Below are 23668 nucleotides of genomic sequence, written 5' to 3'. Positions count from 1 at the left end.
GGGTGCGCCGTAATGGGGACGGGGGAACATAGATGCTCCCAGGCATCGAGCCTGTTGGACAAGATGGTCTCTTGTGGCCAACGGAGCGGAACCCGTTCCACCACTCGGATCATACTCTCTCCCTCAATGTCCCCATAGGAGACAGTGAACGGTCATCAAAAGCAGAGAGCATATGGACTGAATCAAGTCTCTCTGCCCGCTTCGCGCTCAGAAAAAAGTATCACCGTCTCATCATCGTGGATAGCGAGACTGAACATTTTTAGAAACACATTTCTCAAGTTAGAAACTATAGAAATGATCCCTGAAATATAGTCATGAGCATATTGCTGGGCCCCGGGACCTTTCGATCCGGTGCCCTGATGGGGGGGCGGGACGTGAGAGGCTACGCCCCCCCGCCGCATGGACAGTTCCGTAGAAGCTGTGCATGCTGGGGGAGAACTTCTTACGCAAGCTCCGCCTACTGACGCGCTGTTGTACCGAAGTAACCCCCCCCCCCCCCCCCCGCCGTGCGCCTTTCGCAGGCTGGGGGGACTGCGGAGGTAACGTTCTCTCTCGAGACGCACGTGGACTTGTCCGACAGTGCGGCCCCCAGGCGAGCTCCCGACCAGCAATGAGCTGTTGGCGCCATTGATGGTGGGCTGTCCTAGGAGCCTCTAGCCGAGGCCAGGCCGTAGCCATGGACCAAGGCGAGCCTTGATGCTGGGTATGAGACCCTGGGCGAGCTCCCGACCGAACTCGGGCCATGGGCACCGAGGACGGTGGGTCCAAAGCTACAAGCCGCAGGCTGGACCTAAGCCCAGCCTTGGTGAGCCAACCGGTGGGCTTGCCTGCTGCCAACCGAGGCCAGGCCGTGGCCATGGACCAAGGTGCGCTGTGCCCCCAGCCAGGCTCCCCGCACTTGCAGGGGGCGCCCCAACAAGGGAGTGCGACCCATGGAGAGCTCCCAACCACCCCGGGCCTTGGGCACCAAGGGCGGTGGGCTTGTCCTTAGAGCTACAAGCCAAAGGCTGGCAATGAGCCCAGACCTTGGCGAGCTGTACGCCCTGCTGGACGCGTAGCGCCAGCAAGGAGCAGTATGTCTATTGTAGCGGAGGTATCTCGCGCCCAATGTACTTAGCACACAGGTACTAACTGCACGGGTGCACGCCAGTTATCTGCAAAATGCTATCGTTCTGTGCTAAACAGTACTAATATTGCTATCTGCACCTATGCAAGGCACGCTAGCTTTAACACTTCTTTGAGAGCGGACCTTGGTCAGCTCTAAAGAGCTTAGCTGCGGACAAAACCGAAGGTTCAAGGCGCCTGTGCAGCGTGCTCGTGCCCAAGGCCGAACACGCACTTAACGTGCCGATTCATACTCGGCCAAGTAGTTTTACACACGGCCCATCCCCTCCCTGACCTTCCCTGCTCAGTAGCAAGAGGAAGCAGGAAGCTAACCACTAATAGCAAGCTCCCGCAGGGCGCACCCTATTAGCGGGAGTACTGCTTAAGCAAGCTAGCGAGAAGCACAGGCTAGACAGTAAGCAACCCGGAGGCTAGCGAACGTGCGCGTGCAATGGTAACGTAAGCGGCAATAGCCCATCCCGAAGGGGGGGCACCAATACCCACAACCTGTTAACCCGAGAGAACAGACGTGGAAGCCACTAGCTAAGCTAGCATAAGCACTGAAACAAGCGTGCGCTAACACAAGCCTGCGTACAGGCCGGTGTAGCGCGTCTCTACCCTGAAGCTAGTCAATCAGAAGAAACTCCTCAAAGGGAGTTGCAATCTAGTAGATGCTAATTGCACGAGGCAAGCAACACTTAGCAGACAAGCAAGCTGGCTAAAGGCCCAATTATACTCAACGTTAAAGACGGAGACGGACAGTGTCCGTACTCTGCGTTCATTTCGTCCGTTTTCTGTCCGTCATCTGAAAGCTTACAGATACGCATGAAACGGAGGAAATCACACACACACTCATGCATTTGACTCTCTACTGTGGTGGATGTATTACTTAACATGATACCAACGTGAAAGACGCATGGAAGCATGTGGACAGTGACGATTACACCGTTTGAAACGGACGCTCTTAGTTACGGATGAAAATGGAGTAATTGGGCCTTAAGACGGCGTAAGTACTGAGAGAAGCGGCCCACACAAGGTGCGGGGCGGGCTCACCTAGCTAGCGAATCGCCCAGCTAAAATCCCAGACGCCAGTAAAGCTACACTACATTTATGTAGGTCACAGCTGCATGCACACATCAAATTAATTGTGCTGGTCGTAACCGGCCAGCGTAGCCTCACAGCTAATACAGCACCTAGCTGTTTACAAGGTAGTCCAGGCTAGCTGCACTGAGCAAACTAGCTAACTATCTAACGCGCGCGCTTTAAAGCCGGCGCCTAAAGTACCTAGCACACGAAAACTACCCGCACGGGTGCCAAGGTAGCTATCTGCAACAACTGGGCTACTTAGCCTCTTTGTTCCTGTGCTACGTGGTACAAGCTATTTGCACGTATGCAAAGCTTAACAGTTTGAGCGCGGACCTAAATCGGCCCTCAAACGAAAACGCTGCCCCAGCCAGGGGAGCGAAGCAAAGTTACACAGCGGCAGCAATAACCACTATACGGCGATAGCAGTAGAGCTACACGGCGATAGCAATAAACAGTTAACTAAGGAAGATACTCTTAGCTTTAGATGACTTATTCCGACGCCGCAGGGTGAAGGGTACAGGGTCGGTCTCCGAAGCCTGCTTTATCCCGTCCACGCGACCCTCTTGAGGTGGGCAAGTAAGCCGGGACGAGCCTAGTATCTAAAGCTATATAATATAACTCCTTGTTAACCGTCGGAGCTTTCACAAACACGTCTTCTACAGCGGGTGGAAGAAAGCGGAAGTGATTTCCCTGGACTGGCAGGACGTGACGTAGTCACGTGGATCCGTGTCAGTCCCAGGGGGTACCACGCCACCTACGGGTGGGTGGTCAGGTTTTAATGAAAAGTAATTTTGGAGCAAAATAACAGTCTTCCATAGGGCTGCGTTGCAGCGTTTAAGGCACTAGTGAGAGCTTGAGTTCAAAACGAAGTAAAGCTACTGGTTTCGTTACATATATATTATTTTTCGTTTATCGCGTTGCGGTTGAAAAACTGTCTCAACGGCGTCTTTCACCACTGCTTGCACACCTGATTCAGGTTCAATCAAACTGGCTGGGGGGCGTAGCCTTTCCTACTATCCCGCCTTGTCAACCTTTCACCTATAGGTGGCGCACCGTCCTCATACAAAACTGGCTCTAACAGCTACAGTGATGCTACTGTACTGTAGCATCATCACCGTTAGAAGATGAGGTTGAAGGAGCTGTGTGAAAATGGACAAATCAGTGTGATGTAAATTGTAAAAGAGCCAATCAGAATGATCTAATATATTTTGACTGGGCCTGAGGAACTGATGTAAGATGTGAGCTTAGATGTAAGTTATCTTGCTGGCTGGCTTACATGTGTTACAATGCTTGAGACCTTTTCACTTGACGTTAACATATTTTTTTTCATGGTCTGTCACTACAGGGTGCCTTACACTCATTTTGGGCAGTGTGGCCTCTCTGCAGGCCGTACCCTGCAGGCAGACACAAAATGAAACACACCAACGTCCCTCCCACTTTGTTTAAATCTATCAATTCAATCTTCAGCAACAACATGACTCTGAAAGAGACAAAACGGGAGCTATAAAATCACGAAACAGGCGACTAAAGAAGTAGTGCCGCAAATCCAATCACCAAATAATGTCTTAAGGTGCGTTCACACCGACCTATTAAGGGTTTTCGCTGGCATTGAGTTTACATACAAAGTCAATGCAAATGAGCGATTGAGCGTATATTCGACAGAGCGATAGGGCGAAAATTCGCTCGTCGCCCGAGATGAAATATCCCAACTCGAGCAAAATTTAACTGGCAACAGTCGCTTGCTTCTCAACGCTGATTGGCTGCCGTAACCCCGGAAGTGGCTGCAGTAAACAACCGGTGCGTGAAACTAAAATCGTCCGGCTTGCCGTGGAGCAAACTCTTGGCTTGGCCCTGCTAAATGCTAGGTCACTAGCAAACTAAACCTTCCTACTGAATGACTTCTTCACTTCCCGCGTGAACTAGATTTGATGCTCCTGACAGAGACTTGGCTCCATGCTGGTGAGTGTACTGTACACCGTTCTCCATGCTGGTGAGTGTACTGTACACCGTTCTCCATGCTGGTGAGTGTACTGTACACCGTTCTCCATGCTGGTGAGTGTACTGTACACCGTTCTCCATGCTGGTGAGTGTACTGTACACCGTTCTCCATGCTGGTGAGTGTACTGTACACCGTTCTCGGAACTTCTTCCTCCCGACTGTACATTTTTCATCTCCCCCCGGTCCAAACTAGTCTTGAGGATTGTGCCTGTTGACGAGCGATTTAAACACAGCGACAGAGCGATTCCAAAGGATTGAATCGAGCGACAGGAAGAAAAATAAATATCTCTGTGTGAACACAGCTTTAGACTATATTTCAATAATGAAGACTACCTCCCCTAGCCAATGCCTGATCAATCATCCCATTCATTGATTTGCACACCCCTTTCATTCATCTCTCTCTCCCCTCTGCAGTCAACGCCCTATTCAGGTTATATCCCTCATTCATTGATATGTACACCCCTTCATTCCTTGTCCAATCACGTCTTCCACGTTGGCCTGCTGACCAATCACTTAAGCGGAGTAGTATGTCAGGTCTCATGTATCTTACTGGTTGTAACTCACCTTGTCCTGTTACCCCTTGTCATGTTATGCAGTTGTTTCGCCCCACCTCCTCCCCTGAACACCACCAATGTCATGAATCCTGAAGAATTCCCTATGGGGTGATTCTCTATCCTATAAATCACTGACGTTCTCCTCACATCTCAGGAGGAGCGTCATCATATCATGGAGTCATTCGCCAAATCTAATTTGTTTATTGCACTTTCTTCTAGTCTCTCATTATTGAAATATGGATAATAGAGCACAAGCAAAAGATGTCATGGAGGTCTTGGTCTTGGCACAATAGAGAGCCAAAGTGGAGCGTCACTTCCTGCTTCAGCACTGTACCAGAGATTTTCATCCGCCATTTATTTTCCCATAGACATTTCGTAAAATGCTTATAAAAAGAGTTTTACTGGTTCAAAGTAACCAAACGGTACAGATATATTTAGAAACAGGAGAGATCGCATAACATTTCACTCGGGCCAAAACATTTTTTTTAAAAATCTGGTTTTAAGAAGATATTTTTTCTATGTCGTTTTTTTTAGTTTTGGTCCGAATGAAATGTTCTATGGTGTCTCCCGATTATAGCATTAGCTGAACGTTTGGTTTGAACCAGTAAAACTCTTTTTATAAGCATTTTACGAAATGTCTATGGGAAAATAAATGGCGGATGGCAGATCTCTGGTACAGTGCTGAAGCAGGAAGTAGGCGGTCACTTTGCCTCTCTATTCACCTTATCATCTGTGAGGTTCCTACATAGACAGACAGCCCAATATAGCGCAGGTGATGGCAATCTCAGCACAATTTCCGACGTTCTCCCTTTCCACCTCTGTCTCTCCGCTGCTCAGTCTTTTTTGCCATCGTTCCTCTGTTCTAAATTAAGAGCCAAAAAATGAAAAACGGTCCACGTGGCAATCACCGGAGACCAGCAACTAATCACCTCTCTCCTCTCCTCCGCCCCTTATGGCCCGACCTTACGTGATTAATGACACGTTTCATTACAATGCTTCCCGCTATCTCGCTGAGGCTGCATGGCTGATTTTCACATTTCAAGGTTCATGGCATGGGCACAGAAAGAGTTATTGTTGTCCTGATGCATATTCACGCCTGTTATACCATTTTCCAAGAGGGGGAGAAGCAATTCTGCCGCAAGAAGACCTTGGGCAGATTCATCAGCAGTGTTTTCTCATAGTAGAAGAATGTGTGTGTGTGTGTGTGTGTGTGTGTGTGCGTGTGTGTGTGTGTAGGCGTGTGTGTGGGTGTGGGCGTGTGTGTGGGAGTGGGTGTGGTGCATGCGTGTACGTTGAATAAATACGTTTGACAAAAGGAGGGATATTTGTTAACGAGCCAGCAGTTTTGGTACCAATTAGATGGGGTGGGAGGGACCCGGCAGTCTGAATGTCAATCGATGAAAACAAAGGCAGCTAAGGGGAGCTCAGGGAGGTTGAGGTTCACAGCTCTTTACGCTCTTTAGTATTAGTGGTGCTGCACGGAATGGGGCTATGTTAGTGCAAATCTTGGTGGGACAAGCTGCCTATCTGATGGGGTGGATGTAATCGATTAATAATGTAATTGGGGGGGGGGGGATTGACTGATAATAATTACTAGAAGAAAATAATATTACAATAATATGTTACATGATCCGTTTTTTTTTATGACATAACAACCAGTTAATGTGACAATCTGATACTTTTCCATGTTGGGGGAATGTATCACGTTGACACGTTTTATTCTATTTTCGACCAATTTACAGCGGCGTTTTTATTCCATTTCGACAAGTGATCACATTATCCGGCTGTTATTACATTATCGGCTGCTACAAAAGCTGGCACGGATCCAAAGCTCAATCTCCACGCCAGGCGGATGGATTTCCAGGCGATGGGGGGGGGACAGTGGAACCATGCCATCCCTGCATTGACCTCCATGCTGCTATCTCTTCACAGATTAGGAGAGCAGTCGAGTCAGGGAGAAAGAAGGAAGGCGAGGGCGGGAGGAGATTGATCAGCCGGACGCGGATACGATGGCACGAGCCATCAATGGTGACAGTCAACCGGAGTGACATTGAAGCAGGATGGGAGCGCGCGATAGAGAGATGATGTAGAAGATACCTTGGGGAAACGGTCACTGCCTGGTCACTTTCTGATTATAGAGCACTGAAGATAGATGGTTAGAGAATAATGTGTGTGTTTGTGCACGTGTTGGAGGATGAGAGAGAGTGGATTTTCTGTCCCCATATAATTGTGAGCCCGTATAGTTAATTGTTTAATGTTTAATGTGTAAACCCTTTACGGAATCTATTCACTTAGACAATTCAGTGAAGATTCACTGAGGACTTTGAACATGCCTTCGCTTGCCCACAGGTTTATTCAGAACCTTTTGCTATTGCTATTGAGAAGAATGTATCTCTGTTGCATTTGCACAACTGTAAAATTTTAATTCAGTTTTGGGAGAAGGATTGACAACATGTCCTTCGGGCATAAAATGGATAATAACAAAAAAATGTACTTTAATATTTCTGTATCAAAACTAATTACGTGAAAAGATCAGCTTCTTAATGACTTTCACCTCAACTCACCACAGTGGCACTCCAGTTGCATCGAAACCTTGAACAAATGGTTGTTATGGTCACATCTGCTTCCAAAATCACAATGTTCATGGAATGTTGTCTTTTCCTCCGGCTGTAAAACTGTTGTTGTGTGCTGCTGCCTTTGTGGCCTGATGATCACATGCGTATCGTCAAAGGCTCCTGTGACCTTTGGAAAACCTGCAACACAGTGGAATCTGTTCCTGATTGTGCCTCTTTATGCATCCATGTCTGCCAAATCTATCTTTTATTTGATGTGTCTTCTCATTGCCATTATGAATGGTGCCAGGAAGTCATAAATAGAGGCCTGCCATATTCCCACAACATCCATGGACGGCCGGTATGACTATCTATCTATCTATCTATCTATCTATCTATAGTATCTATCTATCTATCTATCTATCTATCTTTCTGTCTATCTATCTATCTATCTGTCGATCGATCGATCGATCGGTCTGTCTGTCTGTCTGTCTGTCTGTCTGTCTGTCTGTCTGTCTATCTATCTATCTATCTATCTGTCTGTCTGTCTGTCTATCTATCTATCTATCTATCTATCTGTCTATCTATCTATCTATCTATCTGTCTATCTATCTATCTATCTATAAAAGGGAGCAAGTGGGCAATTTCTCTCTCTGTTCTCTGTTTAAATTTTTGTCCCACTGATGATGTCCTAGGCATTGTGACATCGCTGATGATGTCATAGGCATTGTGACATCATCAGTAATGTCATAAGAGCAATTGTGATGTCATCAGTGATGCAAAGTTGTTACATCATTAGTGATGTCATAAGAGCAGCAGCAGCCGGAGCTGCGGGCGAGGCCGTGCAGCTGCCGGGCTTGTGTATGCGAGCTGTAGGGCCAGCTCGGCGAGCCTAGGCATCGAGCGCGCGAGATGCCTATTCTAAAGACAGCATACCTCATTGATCAAAGCCATATCCAGGCACACATGTTGTATGCACAGGGCGTCTGTTGACTAGCCACATTTAAATGATTTCTTGCCATCTTCGGTGCACGATGGTCATCTGTCATCATAATGCATACTACAGTACATACTGTAACTATGTAACTAACATACTATAACTGTAAATAGCTACAGTACATACATGATACATGTAATCTTCCATCCTGAAAACCACACATGATGATCGTACGTACACTTCTTACTGCGTGATTTAGCTTTAACTGTCTTTGTTTTCAACCTTATTTCATCAGCTATCATTTTCTGGGGGGTATTTATTTATATTTTCTCCTCCTTATGTGAAAATGTAAATCTGAATTACCCTCGATGAATTTAACATCGATGAATTTAACTTAATTAGTTAACCTTGATGATCGTGTGATTGATTAAGCCATGTGTAAATAGGCAGATGAGCATTTTCTCTGCTACAATGAAAGCAAGTATTCCATGACATTGGCCCAAAAATAATCAAATAAATGTATTGATGAATGCATGTGTCTTGCTGTTGGCGTTTGCTCCAAAGGTCAAACATCTCTCTCCTTGTGGCAAAGTTATTGATTTGAAGATGAGAGCATGTTTGCAGCTGCCTCACCACAGTACATCCGTATCCTTGCATCCGTAATATGTAAGAAATGAAAGAATATTATGATATATTGGGTATAGGCATTCCAATGTTACTCTGCTTCTGGTCTACTTGCCTACTATCTGAATTAGGAATAAAAGTACTAAAAATGTGAGTGGCTGGCCTTAAAACAAGCACATATCCTGTACAGACCCACAGTGTGTGTGGGGTCAATACATTCAATTACACAGTATGCACTGAAGCACTGCGACACAGTTATCGGCTAAATTAATTACACTGACGTCACTTAAAATACCACAAGGTAATAAACGTTACCCACCACTAGGGCCGCAGAAGAGGAGATCCTGTCACTAACAAAGGTGTGTTTGGAGCAGCAAATTGTGGAATGTTACGTTACATTTTTGTTTTTACACCGGGAGACTGGAATGGATTGAGTGCAATGCTGCTGGCCTGCTGTGTGTGTATCTCCAAATGAATTTTTGATTTCTACATTGTTTCTACATTGTTTCTACATTGTTTCTACATTGTTTCTACATTGTTTCTACATTTCTACATTGTTTCTACATTGTTTCTACATTGTTTCTACATTTCTACATTGTTTCTACATTGACCAACTTCTGATTTCCAGAGGCCATCTCACGAAGCGCATCATCTCATGAAGTGAGGTGACAGATGATTGACTGAATTGACCTCCTGATGCCCTCGGCTGCACAGTGGCAGAAGTAGATAGGTTAATAGCCAGGCCATCCAGATGTGTTTTGGGATGTTAGTACTCATAATGCCGGGAATTGTTCATAAAAAAACGTTTGATCTCGAGTATATCTTCATTCAAATTCAGTACATCATATTTTTAAAGCCCCATTATGTAACCATTTCCCCTTAATGTAACAGCTTTGAATCATTTTGATGGTACACTGACTTCTAATAGGGAGAATGCTGGCTCTGTCATTCCTACACCACTTGCTCCTGCACTATGGATTTTTTGGTGGCTCTGTCCCGGAGCGGCTTAACAGTGTCAAGTTGCCTGCAACTTTGAACTTGTAAGCACAGCAGCTCCTTCAAATTAAAGGTTTTCCCCTGACAAACTACCGGTAATAGCTTTATTTTATCGTGAAGTACGTAATAGGACGTGAAACATGTTTCGCTTGCTAGCTCGATTAGCCACGCGATTAGCTACTTCTCTCATGGAAACAAGTCGAGACAAGAACATTTGGGGATATTTGATTTGGAGCTATTTTATCCGGCAAGCCAGTTATTATAAACACTGCAGGAAGGTAAGCTAAGCAGAGAGTACAAGAAGAAACGGTAAAATACCGCTGATATCTGAAAGTACAAACAGGGAAGTGTAGCATTTACTGCATGTAGGGGGCGCAGTTTCCCCAAAGAGAAAAACTGCTGAACAGGGCTTTAACTGAGGGTAAATTAAAGGATGGCTTTACTGGTAATCAACCCACTTTGTATCATGTATAATCTGGGTAATATAAGCACATGGGCAGTGTTTACCTTCTCTCTCTGTTTACCTGAGGAGAAAATGCTCCTCCTGTCTGCAGAAACTCCGCCCCTGCCAGCTGCAAGTCATTAGGGCTCGTTAAGGCTCTCCATGCGATTGGCCATGGATGTGGGCATACTTAAAAAATAAAAAGAAACATTAACAGGCGCCCTCGGAGCAGATTCTGCCTCTCCAGCAGAACTTCCGCAGCTCCGTTGTGACGTAAAACGCGTCAGATCGGAGCGCTTTGCCAGAGGAGGAAATGGGAGATCTCCCAGTGAGGAAAACACAGAGAGAAGGTAAACACTGCACATGTGTTTATATTACCCAGATTATTAATGATACAAAGTGGGTTGATGGCGATCAAGGAACACAGACAAACTGTGGGATACATACTGTACGTTATGAGGTGCTCAGGAAGAGCCGGGCTCTGTGTGTGTGTGTGTGTGTGTGTGTGTGTGTGTGTGTGTGTGTGTGTGTGTGTGTGTGTGTGTGTGTGTGTGTGTGTGTGTGTGTGTGCATTCTTTATTTGTTTGTGTTGAGCACTGTTTGCACTGCCGGGGGAAATGACAGTATGTGTATGTGCCCTTTAGGCTGCATGAGGGAAATAATAGTGTGCACTCTTACAGCAAGCAGTATGCTAGGAGTCTCGCGTATGGACAGGTTTTCACTGCAGCCTGCGGACATTCACATACCATTTTCTAACTATAGTGGGTGAGTCAACTTTCTTTTTCAGATTTTTTTCCCATTTTCTCCCCAATTATACTTGACCAATTTATCCCCATGCTGCCCTATTGGCTGCCCCGGTCGCTGCTCCACCCTCTGCCGATCTGGGGAGAGCCGTAGACTAGCACCACGCTTCCTCCGACACATGCGCAGTAGCCAGCCGCTTCTTTTCACCTGACAGCAGGGACCTTCCCCGGTAGGACGTAGGTAGCGCGTGGGAGGATCACGCCGCCCCGACCGACCAGAGGAGGCGCTAGTGCAACGCCCGAGACACATACACCCAATCCGGCTTCCCACCCTCAGGCACAGGCAATCGTGCCTGTTTGATCGATGCCCGACCAAGCCGGAGCTAACACCTGGATACGAACCTGCGACCCTCATGTTGGTAGGCAGGGAATCTACCGTTACAATACCCACGGCGCGCCAACATATCCTCCAATTCATACCACCAAATGACGTCGTATCACTGCAGTACGACCATATATACCACGTCTGCTCGACCAGCGCCCCTCATATGTTTCACTACTTTTTTTTATCTGCATATTCGGCTAGAAATCCAGACGAAAGGGCGCGTCCCAGGGGGTCACCTGGTAGAGCACGTACCACAAAGGCTTTAATCCTCCAAGCAGGCCGACCCGGGTTCGAACCCGACTCCTGGTCCCTCGCCGCATGTCATCCCCTCTCTCTCTCCCTACCTTCCCTGTCTGCCTACTGTCATATCCAATGAAGGCAACCCCCCCCCCCCTTCCAAAACAACAACAACAACAACAACAAAACAATAAATAAATAAAATGCATTGTCGAATATGGGATTTGAATTCAGGAGCATCCCTAACGGCACGGTCACACACACGCCTAGAGCGACGCTTTAAGCAACGCCTAAAATTTAGGCGTCCTTGTTAACAGATGAGAGCGTTCACACATACCGCTGCCACGCTGCGCTGAAGCCACGCTCGCGCTGCGCTGCATTTATCGTTTAGGCGTCTGTTTCAGCGTCTAGGCGCGCTGAACTGTCAAGCTGGCTGTTGTGTCTGACGGACTTGGGCCATATTTTCTACCGAGTTTGCCCAAAAGGGAGGGTGGAGCGCAAATTAACGAGTGCATAGTAGGAGAGCTGTCCTTCATGTGTTCCTCTATTAACGTCTTTTCTGTCAGATGTATATATACCCCCCCTGTCTCAATGCATGTATCACTCATGGTGTTGATGACTCATAGTCACATGATTACCCGAGGGAAAATAACAATTACAGCCGGCCAGGAAATAGACAGACATCGTCACTTGCACATTACAATAAAAAAGAGGTTTATATGTTACTCACCCATGCTATAAATCAGATCTGAAAAGTGTAAAAAACCACTGCTCATGTGATCAGCGTAGCGCAGAGCGGGGCTTCAGTGTGGCGTCCTGTGTGAACGCAAATAGGCGCCTAGCGTGCATGAAGCAATGCCCATATGCCTAGGCGTAGCTTAAAGCGTTGCTTAAAGCGTCGCTCTAGGCGTATGTGTAAACCCGCCGTAACACACACACACACACACACACACACACACACACACACACACACACACACACACACACACACACACACACACACACACTTGAGTGCCAACTCCATCTCTGGCAGTTCATGTGTCTGGGGCTACGATACATTATGCAGCAGCCCTCAACATGCCCTTGACCAGGGTGACATAAATTTCACATATATTACAGCTGTAATCCATTCTAATGAGCTTACACCTCATCTAGTTGGGCACGGAATACACAAGGGAGATATGCCACTCAGAGCAAGATGGATGCCACCATGCGGCAATCTGGCTTTTTATTTAGTTTTTGTTTCCAGGCACAAAATGTAACCAGTGAAAGTCGGTACAGTAAATAAGGACAGATCATCATTGGAATTTAAATAGAAAGACAAAAGGCGTTTAAATTGATATTTAAATTGGTATTATTGGTTCAGTTTTGTCGTTTTGGATCTAGTCCCGTATGTTTTCAGTAATATCACCATTTTATCTAGCCTCCCTGCTTTTGTGTGTCGAGAAACCTTTCAATTACTGTGTGTGTGTGTAGGCTCCAAGCAAGTATGTCCTTCAAATCAAAACTACTGAATCACATTGAAGAGATGCAGTCTCCTGGTGAAATACAGTTAACGCTCTCTTTCAGAGGACTGAAATATTGTTTTAACAAAGAAAAGAAAAGAAAAGAAAAGAAACTCCTTTGCTCAATCTAGGACCCAAACTTAAAATAACACTCCATAGCCATAATTGAAACACGTACAGAACCTGTACTGGCCCACGGCACTTGTGTCGAATTCAACTAGCTGCAACCGAAAACGGACAGAATTACTGACTGATAGATTTCTGTCCATGCAAGTGTCCGTTGGTGTGTTTTGGAACATCACCATAGAACATCACCATAGAACATTCGCAGTGGTTCTCAAATGCCTTTCACGTCAAGGACCCCTAAACTGACCCACATTAGACCACAGACCCCCCCCCCCATTTGATACGATTTTGTCCCAGGGTCGCCCATCTGATGAGATTTTTGCTTTTAGATGTTTTATTACAGAAAGTGTATGAAGCCATGACCAAAATAGTCATACATTCTGTCATTCTGTTACTTATGGATGGAATTATACAATAAATTATTACCCTTTTTGCTGGGGACCCCCTGGAACCCCATCGAGGACCCCTGGGGGTTCCCCGGACGCCACTTTGAGAACCACTGGTCTAGAGGCAGAAACACAGCAACCGAGCTTCGCTCAGAACGGAGCTACGGAAAAACAAGTGAACCAAATGTATAAATGTGGATAATCAGTGATTGTTGCGCCCTTCTCCTCTACTAAGTACTGTATTAAGCACTGCTGCCCTGATGGCACTTCAAGCCATAAGAATGTAACCTCTAACTATTTGTTTGCCGCTAATGCTAAAAGCTCATAAATAAATTCCACACATTACTTTTGCCAGGGTGTTAGTTGGCTGATTTGATAAGTATGGGCCATATAGAGAGTCAAAGTGACCGCCTACTTCCTGCTTCAGCACTGTACCAGAGATTTTCATCCGCCGTTTATTTTCCCATAGACACTTTGTAAAATGCTTATAAAAATAGTTTTACTGGTTCAAACCAAACGGTTCAGCTAATGCTCTAATCGGGAGAGACCATAGAACATTCTTGAAACCTGCATTTTTTTACGTTTTGGTCCGAGTGAAATGTTATGCGATCTCTCCTGTTTCTAAATATATCTGTACCGTTTGGTTTGAACCAGTAAAACTATTTTTATAAGCATTTTAGGAAATGTCTATGGGAAAATAAATGGCGGATGAAAATCTCTGGTACAGTGCTGAAGCAGGAAGTGACGTTGCACTTTGGCTCTCTATGACAATGACACCAGTATAAACCTGGCAGGAAACAGCTGGGTCTGCTAGGCATTCAAAATGTGTGTGAGGAGGATGTAGTGTAGCAATGGTTATGCAAACTTGTATTTTAGTCATTTATTCATCGGACATGCCAGTCGATGTCAACGGTTTAACACAACGAAACTGAATCGCTAAGATGTCATGATCGTACCCATGCAAGTCACTACTACTACAAGGTCCAAAATATTCCAGCAGTGGCATCCGCAAGAATATGGGTGGGTAATGTGAACGCCTATACCTCATAATATAGCATCTCCAGCGCCTTTTTTTCCATCTGTCTCAGCAAACTCCCCGGTGACTTTCTGCCAACGTCAGCAGAACTCACTGGAGTGCGACGACAACCCCCCCACCCGTTCCCTCCGTCTCTCACCTCGACTTTTTATGAAGCGCTAACCTTTACTGTTTACTTAGCTGTGCACTAATTCATCATCGCTCATAATAACTCATATCTGACAGCGCACTCAGAGACCCGAGGGGCCTCTTTGAGAGATTTTCCTGTTGGGCTAAGTTGTTTAAAAAGTGCAGCCGGGCCGGCTATCAGCCATGTCCAAAATGTCAGCATTGGTGATTAGCTCAATGCTAAATGTGCATTGTGACCATTGTGATGATGGCGCGCGGGGGCCAAAGGAGGCTAATACGGTCCGTCGGCTCTCTCTCTAGTGAGACGGGTCTGCTTATCTGCGTGGATCCTAACAGGGTCTGAAGGAGAGGGTTGCATGAGACCCCAGACCTATATCTTAACACTGAAGGTCAACAGGAAATAAATGTGTTTGCAGTAGAGATTGCATCGGCGGCGGTGGTGACTAACCCGTGACCGGGGACAGGCTATGAGCTAGCTAGACCTTGCTCGTTCACAAATTGCAGCAAGTGAGAACAGCTTGGAATAAGACCTTTGGCTTTACTGTAGCATTTTTAATGCATAGCAAGAACTTGATGGCATAAATCATATATTTGTACGGTATTTCCATGACCATCGTCCAAGCAGGGCTGCTTAAAGGCCTTTTCCCCATGCTCACTGAACCTACAAGTCATTTTCACAGGGCAGTCCAGCAGGAAAAGCACAATGTGATCACAGAATTTTGGATGGAAAAAAACACATTGCATAATAAAAACAACAGGTTGAACAACAACAACAAAAAACATTCTAAAATCATGCAGAAAAATCACTCAAAGTGACATCAAACGCTCCACGACCACTACAGCTGTCACCTGAGCGTGGCTCCTTTCACTCAATACACTACTACAGCTTTACATTTACATTACTTATCTTTTATTTTATTTTTAATGCAGCCGGGGGCATCACAAGGCATTTTCAAGCTCATAGCGCCACCTATTGGCAACACAAAAAGTGGTTTATCTCGAGAACCGTTCGTCTCGACTTCAAATTTGCCAGGTGCGCTGCTGGGTACCCAAGAAAGCGCAGTGTCGAATTGCGTTCAATTTGACCAATCAGAACACGGCTTTCACATACTGTATCTGGAGAACCGTTTATCCGATCAACTTCATACTTGGGTGGTGCACTGCTGGGGACCCGACAGAGTTCAGTGCTGAAGTTCGTGCAATTCGGACACGCGCATAGTCATAGTGCCACCTACTGGCAACACAATAATAGTTTATCTCGAGAACCGTTCGTCCGATCGACTTAGAACTTTGCATGCGCGCTGCTGGGGACCAGAGAAAGTGCCGTGTTGAATTGAATACGATTCAACCAATAATTTGGGGGTGGGTGGGAAGTGGGGGGGTAACGGTGCAAGCAGCGGGATGATGGAGGAGGTGAAGAGTGGGAGAGCATGATCTGTGAATGGGGGAAGGGGAGGGAGGGGAACGGGCACTGCACTAGTTTATAGACATTTATTTATTTACTTACATTCAATACAGCTGTTAAAGTCGAGCTGAACCCAAAAATGACTTTTCTTTTCTTTTAGTTCAAATACCTGGGTATGCAGTGCACCTATTTAATAATGTATGCCAAAAAAATCACAGAAATCTAATTTCTTTAGGTTTTCACACTTTTTCACATCAAAAGTTCATTTTTCAAGATTTCATTCATAACAGTAATCTACAGTTTGCTGACGTCACCTAGTACTATGAAATTTCTACCCTATTTCAACCAATCATATCACGACATGGCAGCTGTCAATCAAATCTTCATTTCAGGATAGTTTTCTCTTCCAAATGAAGTAGAAAATGGCGCCTAGTGCCTCTCATCTGGCAGAATTCCTATCCCATAAACTAAGTACTAACTTGGCCAATTGTATGAAACATGAACAAAAAACAAAAACAATAATCTCTAAGAATGCAAAGAAATGTAACTGGCTCGTTAAAATGCGCATTCCAGGAATATCGTATTTACAGAAATATCGTAAAAGGCGCGCGCTTGAGAGCGTGGTTGTCAGGGGTCGCTGGCGGGCGGGCAGCACCCATGCATCGGATTGTCCGTTCGCTCCGCACGAAGCAGGTGGCTGCCTGGTACTCCGCGGATCCCACTCACATAGCACAGCAACACGCTGAATCCCACTCGATTTGGGGGTGGAACACGCCGTGATTGGCCAATGCCAAAGCCAGTCGACAGAATTGTCAAATCAAATCATCGACGCCCGGCATTGTGCGGCTTGTGGTCCGCCTCTCAACCCTGTCATCTCTGACAAGATTTGTTTGAGTCTGCGACGCTCGCGCATTTGCATTCGCCTCCGGTTCACCTCGACTTTACGGAACATTTATACCGAAGAAATGGTTTAAAATGTGCAGGTGCTGAAGAAAATGAGAGGAAGTTTGCTCACTATGCCACAGTATTCTGGCATGTTACCGTTTCCTGTCCAACTAGTAGCATACAGCGTAGCTCATCCTGCAATACTTTGCTGCTGTTATTAAAAAGAAGTGGAGGAAAAGGAAAAGGAAAAACACTAGAGTATTTACACAGTGCAATGTTATACGGTTGAGTGGGATGTGTCTTGGAGAAGATCTGTGGGGTCCCCAGGCAACATATTGTTTGACATCTGAAAAATGACTTTTTTCTTTGTTTGTTTTGTCAGTCGTTTATGTTGCCCCTTTCCTTTGTGTCATTCCTGTGGAGTCAGCACAATTGGAAATATCAGATTTTGTTTTCCTACCCTCCAAGGAAGCCACAATTCAATTTGAGTACCGTAAGAAAACACAGTACAAACTCCACATATTTAAACTTGCCTAAACTAGATATTCACAGGAAAGATGAATCCTGTCAGGTTTTCATGGGGACAACTTGTGGAAATATCCTTTGCAAGGTATCCTTATATGCACCTGCGCGCCCTCCTCTTTTTGTATGTGCTCCATATCCTCCATCGTGGGGTGTGTTTCCCAAAAGACACGTCTAACTACAGTATGCTCTTACGTTCTATTGGAAGAACCGTCGCTAGCAAACATACTCTTCCTCAACCATCTTTGCTGGATGGTTAAGTTAGTAACTCCCTTTTAGTGAGCCTATGAAGATAGATAGATAGATCGATAGATACTGTAGATAGATCGATTGATCGATCGATAGATACTGTAGATAGATAGATAGATAGATCGATACTATATATAGATAGATAGATGATATAATTTTTTTGAGCATGGTGCATGGTGGGTATATAATCTTCCCGTAAACGACACTATAAACTATAAATAGATGATACTTATGCTGATACTATAAGTGCAGCCAGAGGCATTTCATTTGATGACACCAAGGAGGAGCTACATTAATAACATGTGCCGCCACCACGCATGCTCCACCTTCCTCTTCCCAAGAGATGATGTTGCATATGAATGACATCACTGCATGTGAATGACATCACTGCATGTGAGTGACATCACCGCATGTGAATGACATCACTGCATGTGAATGACATCACTGCATGTGAATGACATCACTGCATGTGAATGACATCACCGCATGTGAATGACATCACCGCATGTGAATGACATCACCGCATGTGAGTGACATCACTGCTGTCATGTGAGTGACCTCACTGCATGTGAGTGACATCACTGCATGTGAGTGACATCACCGCATGTGAATGACATCACAGCATGTGAATGACATCACCGCATGTGAGTGACATCACCGCATGTGAATGACATCACCGCATGCGCATGTGAATGACATCACCGCATGTGAGTGACATCACCGCATGTGAATGACATCACTGCTCTGCTAAGAACACCAGGAAGTGCAGTCCCTGCTCCCCCGACGGAGGTCTCCTCCTTCCCTCTTACATTTTTTACATGGTTCTTTTCTTGCCCTGCAATTTCACCTGAGCTGAGCATCAATCTTTAATGCATCCATTCTTTGCTATCATGGCAAGTGTTACACAGTCTGAATGATTAATAGGGGCATGGCTGGCTAAGGTTGTTACCTGAGTAAAGAGCACACACAAACGCTGTTGCTACACATTAGCTAGTTACATTTATTAACACGGGGGGGTCATATTATACAGTGGTCCTGTGGTGTTGCCGAATGATTTGCTATCACTGAAACAGAGTCCATTGCTGTATTCAACAGATATCTGGGGCCGGTTGCACCAACTGGTCTTAACTATGCCTGGTCGTAACTCCTACGTCGGTCTTAGTTAAGACCATGGATTTACGCCTGTTGCACCAACACGGCTTACTCTGGTCTTAACTACGCTGGTCGTAGCAATGCGCGTTCATGTGAATTGTCGGGGAATGCCCTCTGATTGGCCCACATGTGCCTCGCGCCGTCACCCACTACTGTATGTGCGTCACTACACCCTCCCTCCTCCTGTGGAAGCCCCGGGGGAAAATGGCGGCGGCGATTAGTGTCAGGGAGTCTGAATGAAATTGAATGTAACGTTCCCAATTCTATGTATTACATTCTAAAAAAGTAACGTTAACATTTGGGAAGGCTAAGCCACACAACTAGTTAGTTATAATCTAACGTCGTGCTTTCAAAGACGGCGAACTGGCGGTGTTACGACGATGACGGTCAAAAAGGTCTCCGCGGAGATCTCTGCTACGCCTCCTCCTGACGAGGCGTAGGAGTTACGCCTGGTCTTAGTGAAAATAAGGCTTAAGTCGTCTTGGTGCAACCGGCGTAGCTGTTAGGTCGTAAAGTTACGACCAACTTAGCTTAAGACCAGTGTAAGACCAGTTGGTGCAACCGGCCCCTGATCTTTAAATCCTGCCTGCTGTGGGGCTGTCAGCGGTCTAGGAACGATCATGCTGTCGTGCGACAACAAAGCAAAGATAAATATTGTAAAGGCTGCACTTTGATATTCACTATTGTCACGGTTCAATTGGTCGGTAGTCTTGTCTATCACATGCTGAGCGGATGATTGGCTATGTGCCTGACTTGGGGGGCGTAGCCGACCTCTCGTTGAGGGTAGTGTCCTCTAGAGAGAGAGTGGCATCAGCGGAGGACCAAAGTGCGAGACTCATTAGCCAATGAACAGCCAGGAAAGGGTCTCGCGCTACTTTTGCATGCTAAAATAAAGCTGATAATGTACAATTTGATTCAAGAAAAAAAAAACGTTCAAAGTACAAGACAAACTGTCCATTTTGCTGCAAATCGACAGTGCTGCTTAATCCAGAACCTTTCTTCCTGGAACTCTTGAGAGTAAAAAAAACTGGTCCATTGGAGTGAATGGAGATGTCGCAACTCTTCTATATACACGGCTCTGGTTGAGGGGTCATTTGAGTAGGAAGTGGGAAGTGAGCGGAGAGTTCAGAGCTTGATAGCAGCACCACGAGGAACGCCAAACCTCAGAGCCACAGACCGTCCTACGGAGGAACTTTGACTAACCCCTGTTAGAGATAGTTACTGGTTACTGGTTAGGTTATCATTAGGTAGCTGCACCGTCTTCATGCCACCTATACCGTCCGGGCTGTCCCAGCCTGGACCCCGCATCCTGCTCCCAGATATTTATTGATCTTACAACGCGTTAGATACTGTAGGCATTGATCAGATTACCATCAGCACTCATGATAAGTTCAGTAAGTGCCTGCTGTCGTCATGGACTCAGCTCAGAGACAGGAAGTGGGATATCAGCTGGGTCGTATGGTGGGTGGCTGCTCCACCGGTACACATTAGCTATGTACACACTGAAGCTAATTACTGGAATGTGTACTTCGGACAAATATGGCAGCTGCTGTCCCATCACCTGGGTTCCCAGTTGACTTTACACCCGTGTGTCCAAACATCAACGTCACTCATTTCAACCGACTCCAAAATTTGGAAATTGTTGACACTGTAATTTGCTGACACATCAAATCGATGTTGGAGATGATGCATCAATAAAAAGTCTGCTTTTTCAGATCAAGAAATATGTTAGATTTTAGACTTTTAGACACAGATTAGAATATCTGTAGGAAAAGTATAACAACAAATCTGTGTGTGCGTGTGTGTGTGTGCGTATGTGTGTGTGAGCGTGTATGCGTGCATGCACGTGTGTGTGTGTGTGTGTGTGTGTGTGTGTGTGTGTGTGTGTGTGTGTGTGTGTGTGTGTGTGTGTGTGTGTGTGTGTGTGCGTGTGTGTGTGTGTGCGTGCGCGTGCACATGTGTGTGAGTGTGCGTGTGCGTGCGTGTACTAACCTGTGTCCTGGTCACAGAGCTGTTCGCAGGGCTCGGTGGTCCGCTGGCCGCAGTAGTCTCTGACCCACTGGGTGGACGAATTGGTCTGATAGTACAGGGTGAGCTTGGCTGGGTTCAGCCAATTGGAAACATCCAGGAAGCTGCCCACGCTCACCACAAAACTGCTTCCTGGAAAGAACACAACACACAAAATGATTTCCGTTCTAGAAGACTAATCCAAAGCTGGAACAAGGGTTGATTGCCGAGGATTTCTTTTTTAACAACTCTATTTTCTTACAAAGTCGACTGGAAAGTAACTACATGTTTTGACTGCAATTTTAATTCCCATCCTGGTTAGGAAGAATTTAAATTGGAGATTAAGACCTATAATGGGGATATGGATGAGCTCTCCTCAGTAATTGGTGTAGAGGCATGGCTATTGGAGCTATAGGATTTCACAAAACAGTCTGTAAACACTGCGCTCATTGACACTGACTTAACATTCTAGCCTACTGCTTCCAGACCAATCGTTAGACTCTGCTCACTAAACAGATTATCCCTTAATTGACGCCAATAACTTTTGGTTCCAAAGGGGGCACTGTGGAGATCGTGTTTCAGCTCTCTGTGAGGCTATAGATCCTAAGAGCAGTTATACAGCTTTGTGAGTGCATATTATCGAGTGTCGGATGGACCAAAAAAGGACAGGTATAAACGTGTTAAAGTGAACTTTAGGTGTATTTTTAGGTTGTGACCAAACATGTGGATTTTAAAATGTAGTGAGGCAAACAATAAAAAAAAAAAAATCACCCATGAATCATAGGCACGGTTGAGGAGGCGATCTTAATAATGCAGTGAAGTTGTAGAGGCGATATTAATAATGTAGTCTAATGTGACATTGTATTTATCCCAATAGAGAGATGCATGTCTGGAGGAAAAGAGGAGAAGCTCATTTAAAACTGCAGGGCAGCAGGATGGCTTAAAGGTCCCATTCCGTGCAAAAGCTGTTTTTACTTGTAAATGCATATATACTGCTGTCAGCCCTCCCTGTAATGAGTGGTCACAAGCTCAGAACTGCCACAGTTGGATTTGTCCCTATCCAGCTTCCCCCTGCAGTCTCCTTCAAGCCACACCCCCAAACGCTTCGTTTGCCCAGAGGGGAATTGGGACGTCACAAGCTTCCTCACGCATACTGCGCGGGTCTCTCTCACACAAGCTACCTGCACCATTTTGTCTATAGCCACAAAATTAACACTTCTAGCTGGAGCGACGCCAACTGTACGTGATCCAGCAACTGCAGAGGTGCATTCGGTAAGTCTAGGCATTTTGAGATGTCCTCTTTAGCGTAGTAACCGTTAAGTTAACGATAACTCGCAACCTAGCGTGCTGGTCCACAGACGCTAATCTGATTGGCCGCTGGGAGCCTGCGGCGGGCTCTCCCTCAGCGGCCAATGGGAACTGTTAGTTCTGAATATATTATAGAAACAGACTGTTCTTGGGAAGCGACGAGATGAGGAAGTGAGAACTCCGTCACAACAAACGGGGTTGCTATATTTTCGACAAATTAATCCAGAATCATGTTTTATGGACCAGAGACACACGTTTTTTTAAGAGGTTACAGCTGCACGAATTGGGACCTTTAATGATTACAGAGACCGTACTTGAACGGAGACGCCGCCTGGACCCCTGTCTGTACCTGACCCCTGTCTGTACCTGACCCCTGTCTGTACCTGACCTGTCTGTACCTGACCTGTCTGTACCTGACCCCTGTCTGTACCTGACCTGTCTGTACCTGACCCCTGTCTGTACCTGACCCCTGTCTGTACCTGACCCCTGTCTGTACCTGACCTGTCTGTATCTGACCTGTCTGTACCTGACCTGTACTGTACCTGACCCCTGTCTGTACCTGACCCCTGTACTGTACCTGACCCCTGTCTGTACCTGACCCCTGTCTGTACCTGACCTGTCTGTACCTGACCTGTCTGTACCTGACCTGTCTGTACCTGACCCATGTCTGTACCTGACCTGTCTGTACCTGACCTGTCTGTACCTGACCCCTGTCTGTACCTGACCCCTGTACTGTGAGGGGAAACAAACAGGCACATCTCTCCTTCAGGTCATGAATAATGCTAACACTTTAGAATATAAATCACTCAATAAAGGGTGAAATAATAATAATTTACTATTGATTAATTATTATTTAATACTTTAAGAAATAAAGAAATGAAATGACACACGTTACTTTGTGCATCTGATGACCACTGAACAGATATCAGATCAAAGATGGCACAATGATGACATTAGTCAGTCATTGAATTGTCTTTTTCATTCCATCTCTATCATGCCGATTCTACTTTGGCAGTACGCCCAGGTAAATGAACACCTGTGCAAGTTAATTACTCTATTAGATTGATTGGTTATGAATGATTCATTTATCCATGGGTGTAAATTCAGGTGGAGATGATGGGGGCCAAAAAAAATTGTTTTTTTATTACCAATTTCATATCAGTTCCATAAGTGTGCCTGCAAATGACTGCAGTTCCACCTGCTTTGCAAAGGATTAACATTGATCAACTTGGCTGGGCGGTGCGGGGGTGATCTGCAGCGTCAGGGTATCAGATGAAATGTGATGGTCAGGTGGGATTAA

General features: G+C 45.8%; 1 protein-coding gene across 1 annotated transcript in view; it reads right to left on the bottom strand.

The window, feature by feature from the left end:
- astn2 (astrotactin 2) overlaps window positions 1-23668 on the bottom strand; it is a gene marked incomplete at both ends in the record, with an annotated part of 632381 nt that overhangs the window by 351718 nt on the left and 256995 nt on the right. Inside the window, one exon of the mRNA XM_083657387.1 lies at window positions 21046-21213. Coding sequence (XP_083513513.1) covers window positions 21046-21213 — 168 coding nt within the window. The remainder of the gene's footprint in view (window positions 1-21045; window positions 21214-23668) is intronic.

Source organism: Poromitra crassiceps (genome assembly GCF_964638095.1).
Source record: "Poromitra crassiceps genome assembly, chromosome: 21".
NCBI lineage: Eukaryota > Metazoa > Chordata > Actinopteri > Beryciformes > Melamphaidae > Poromitra > Poromitra crassiceps.
Note: the sequence above shows the minus strand (reverse complement) of the source record. Positions and strands in the feature narration are given on the sequence as shown.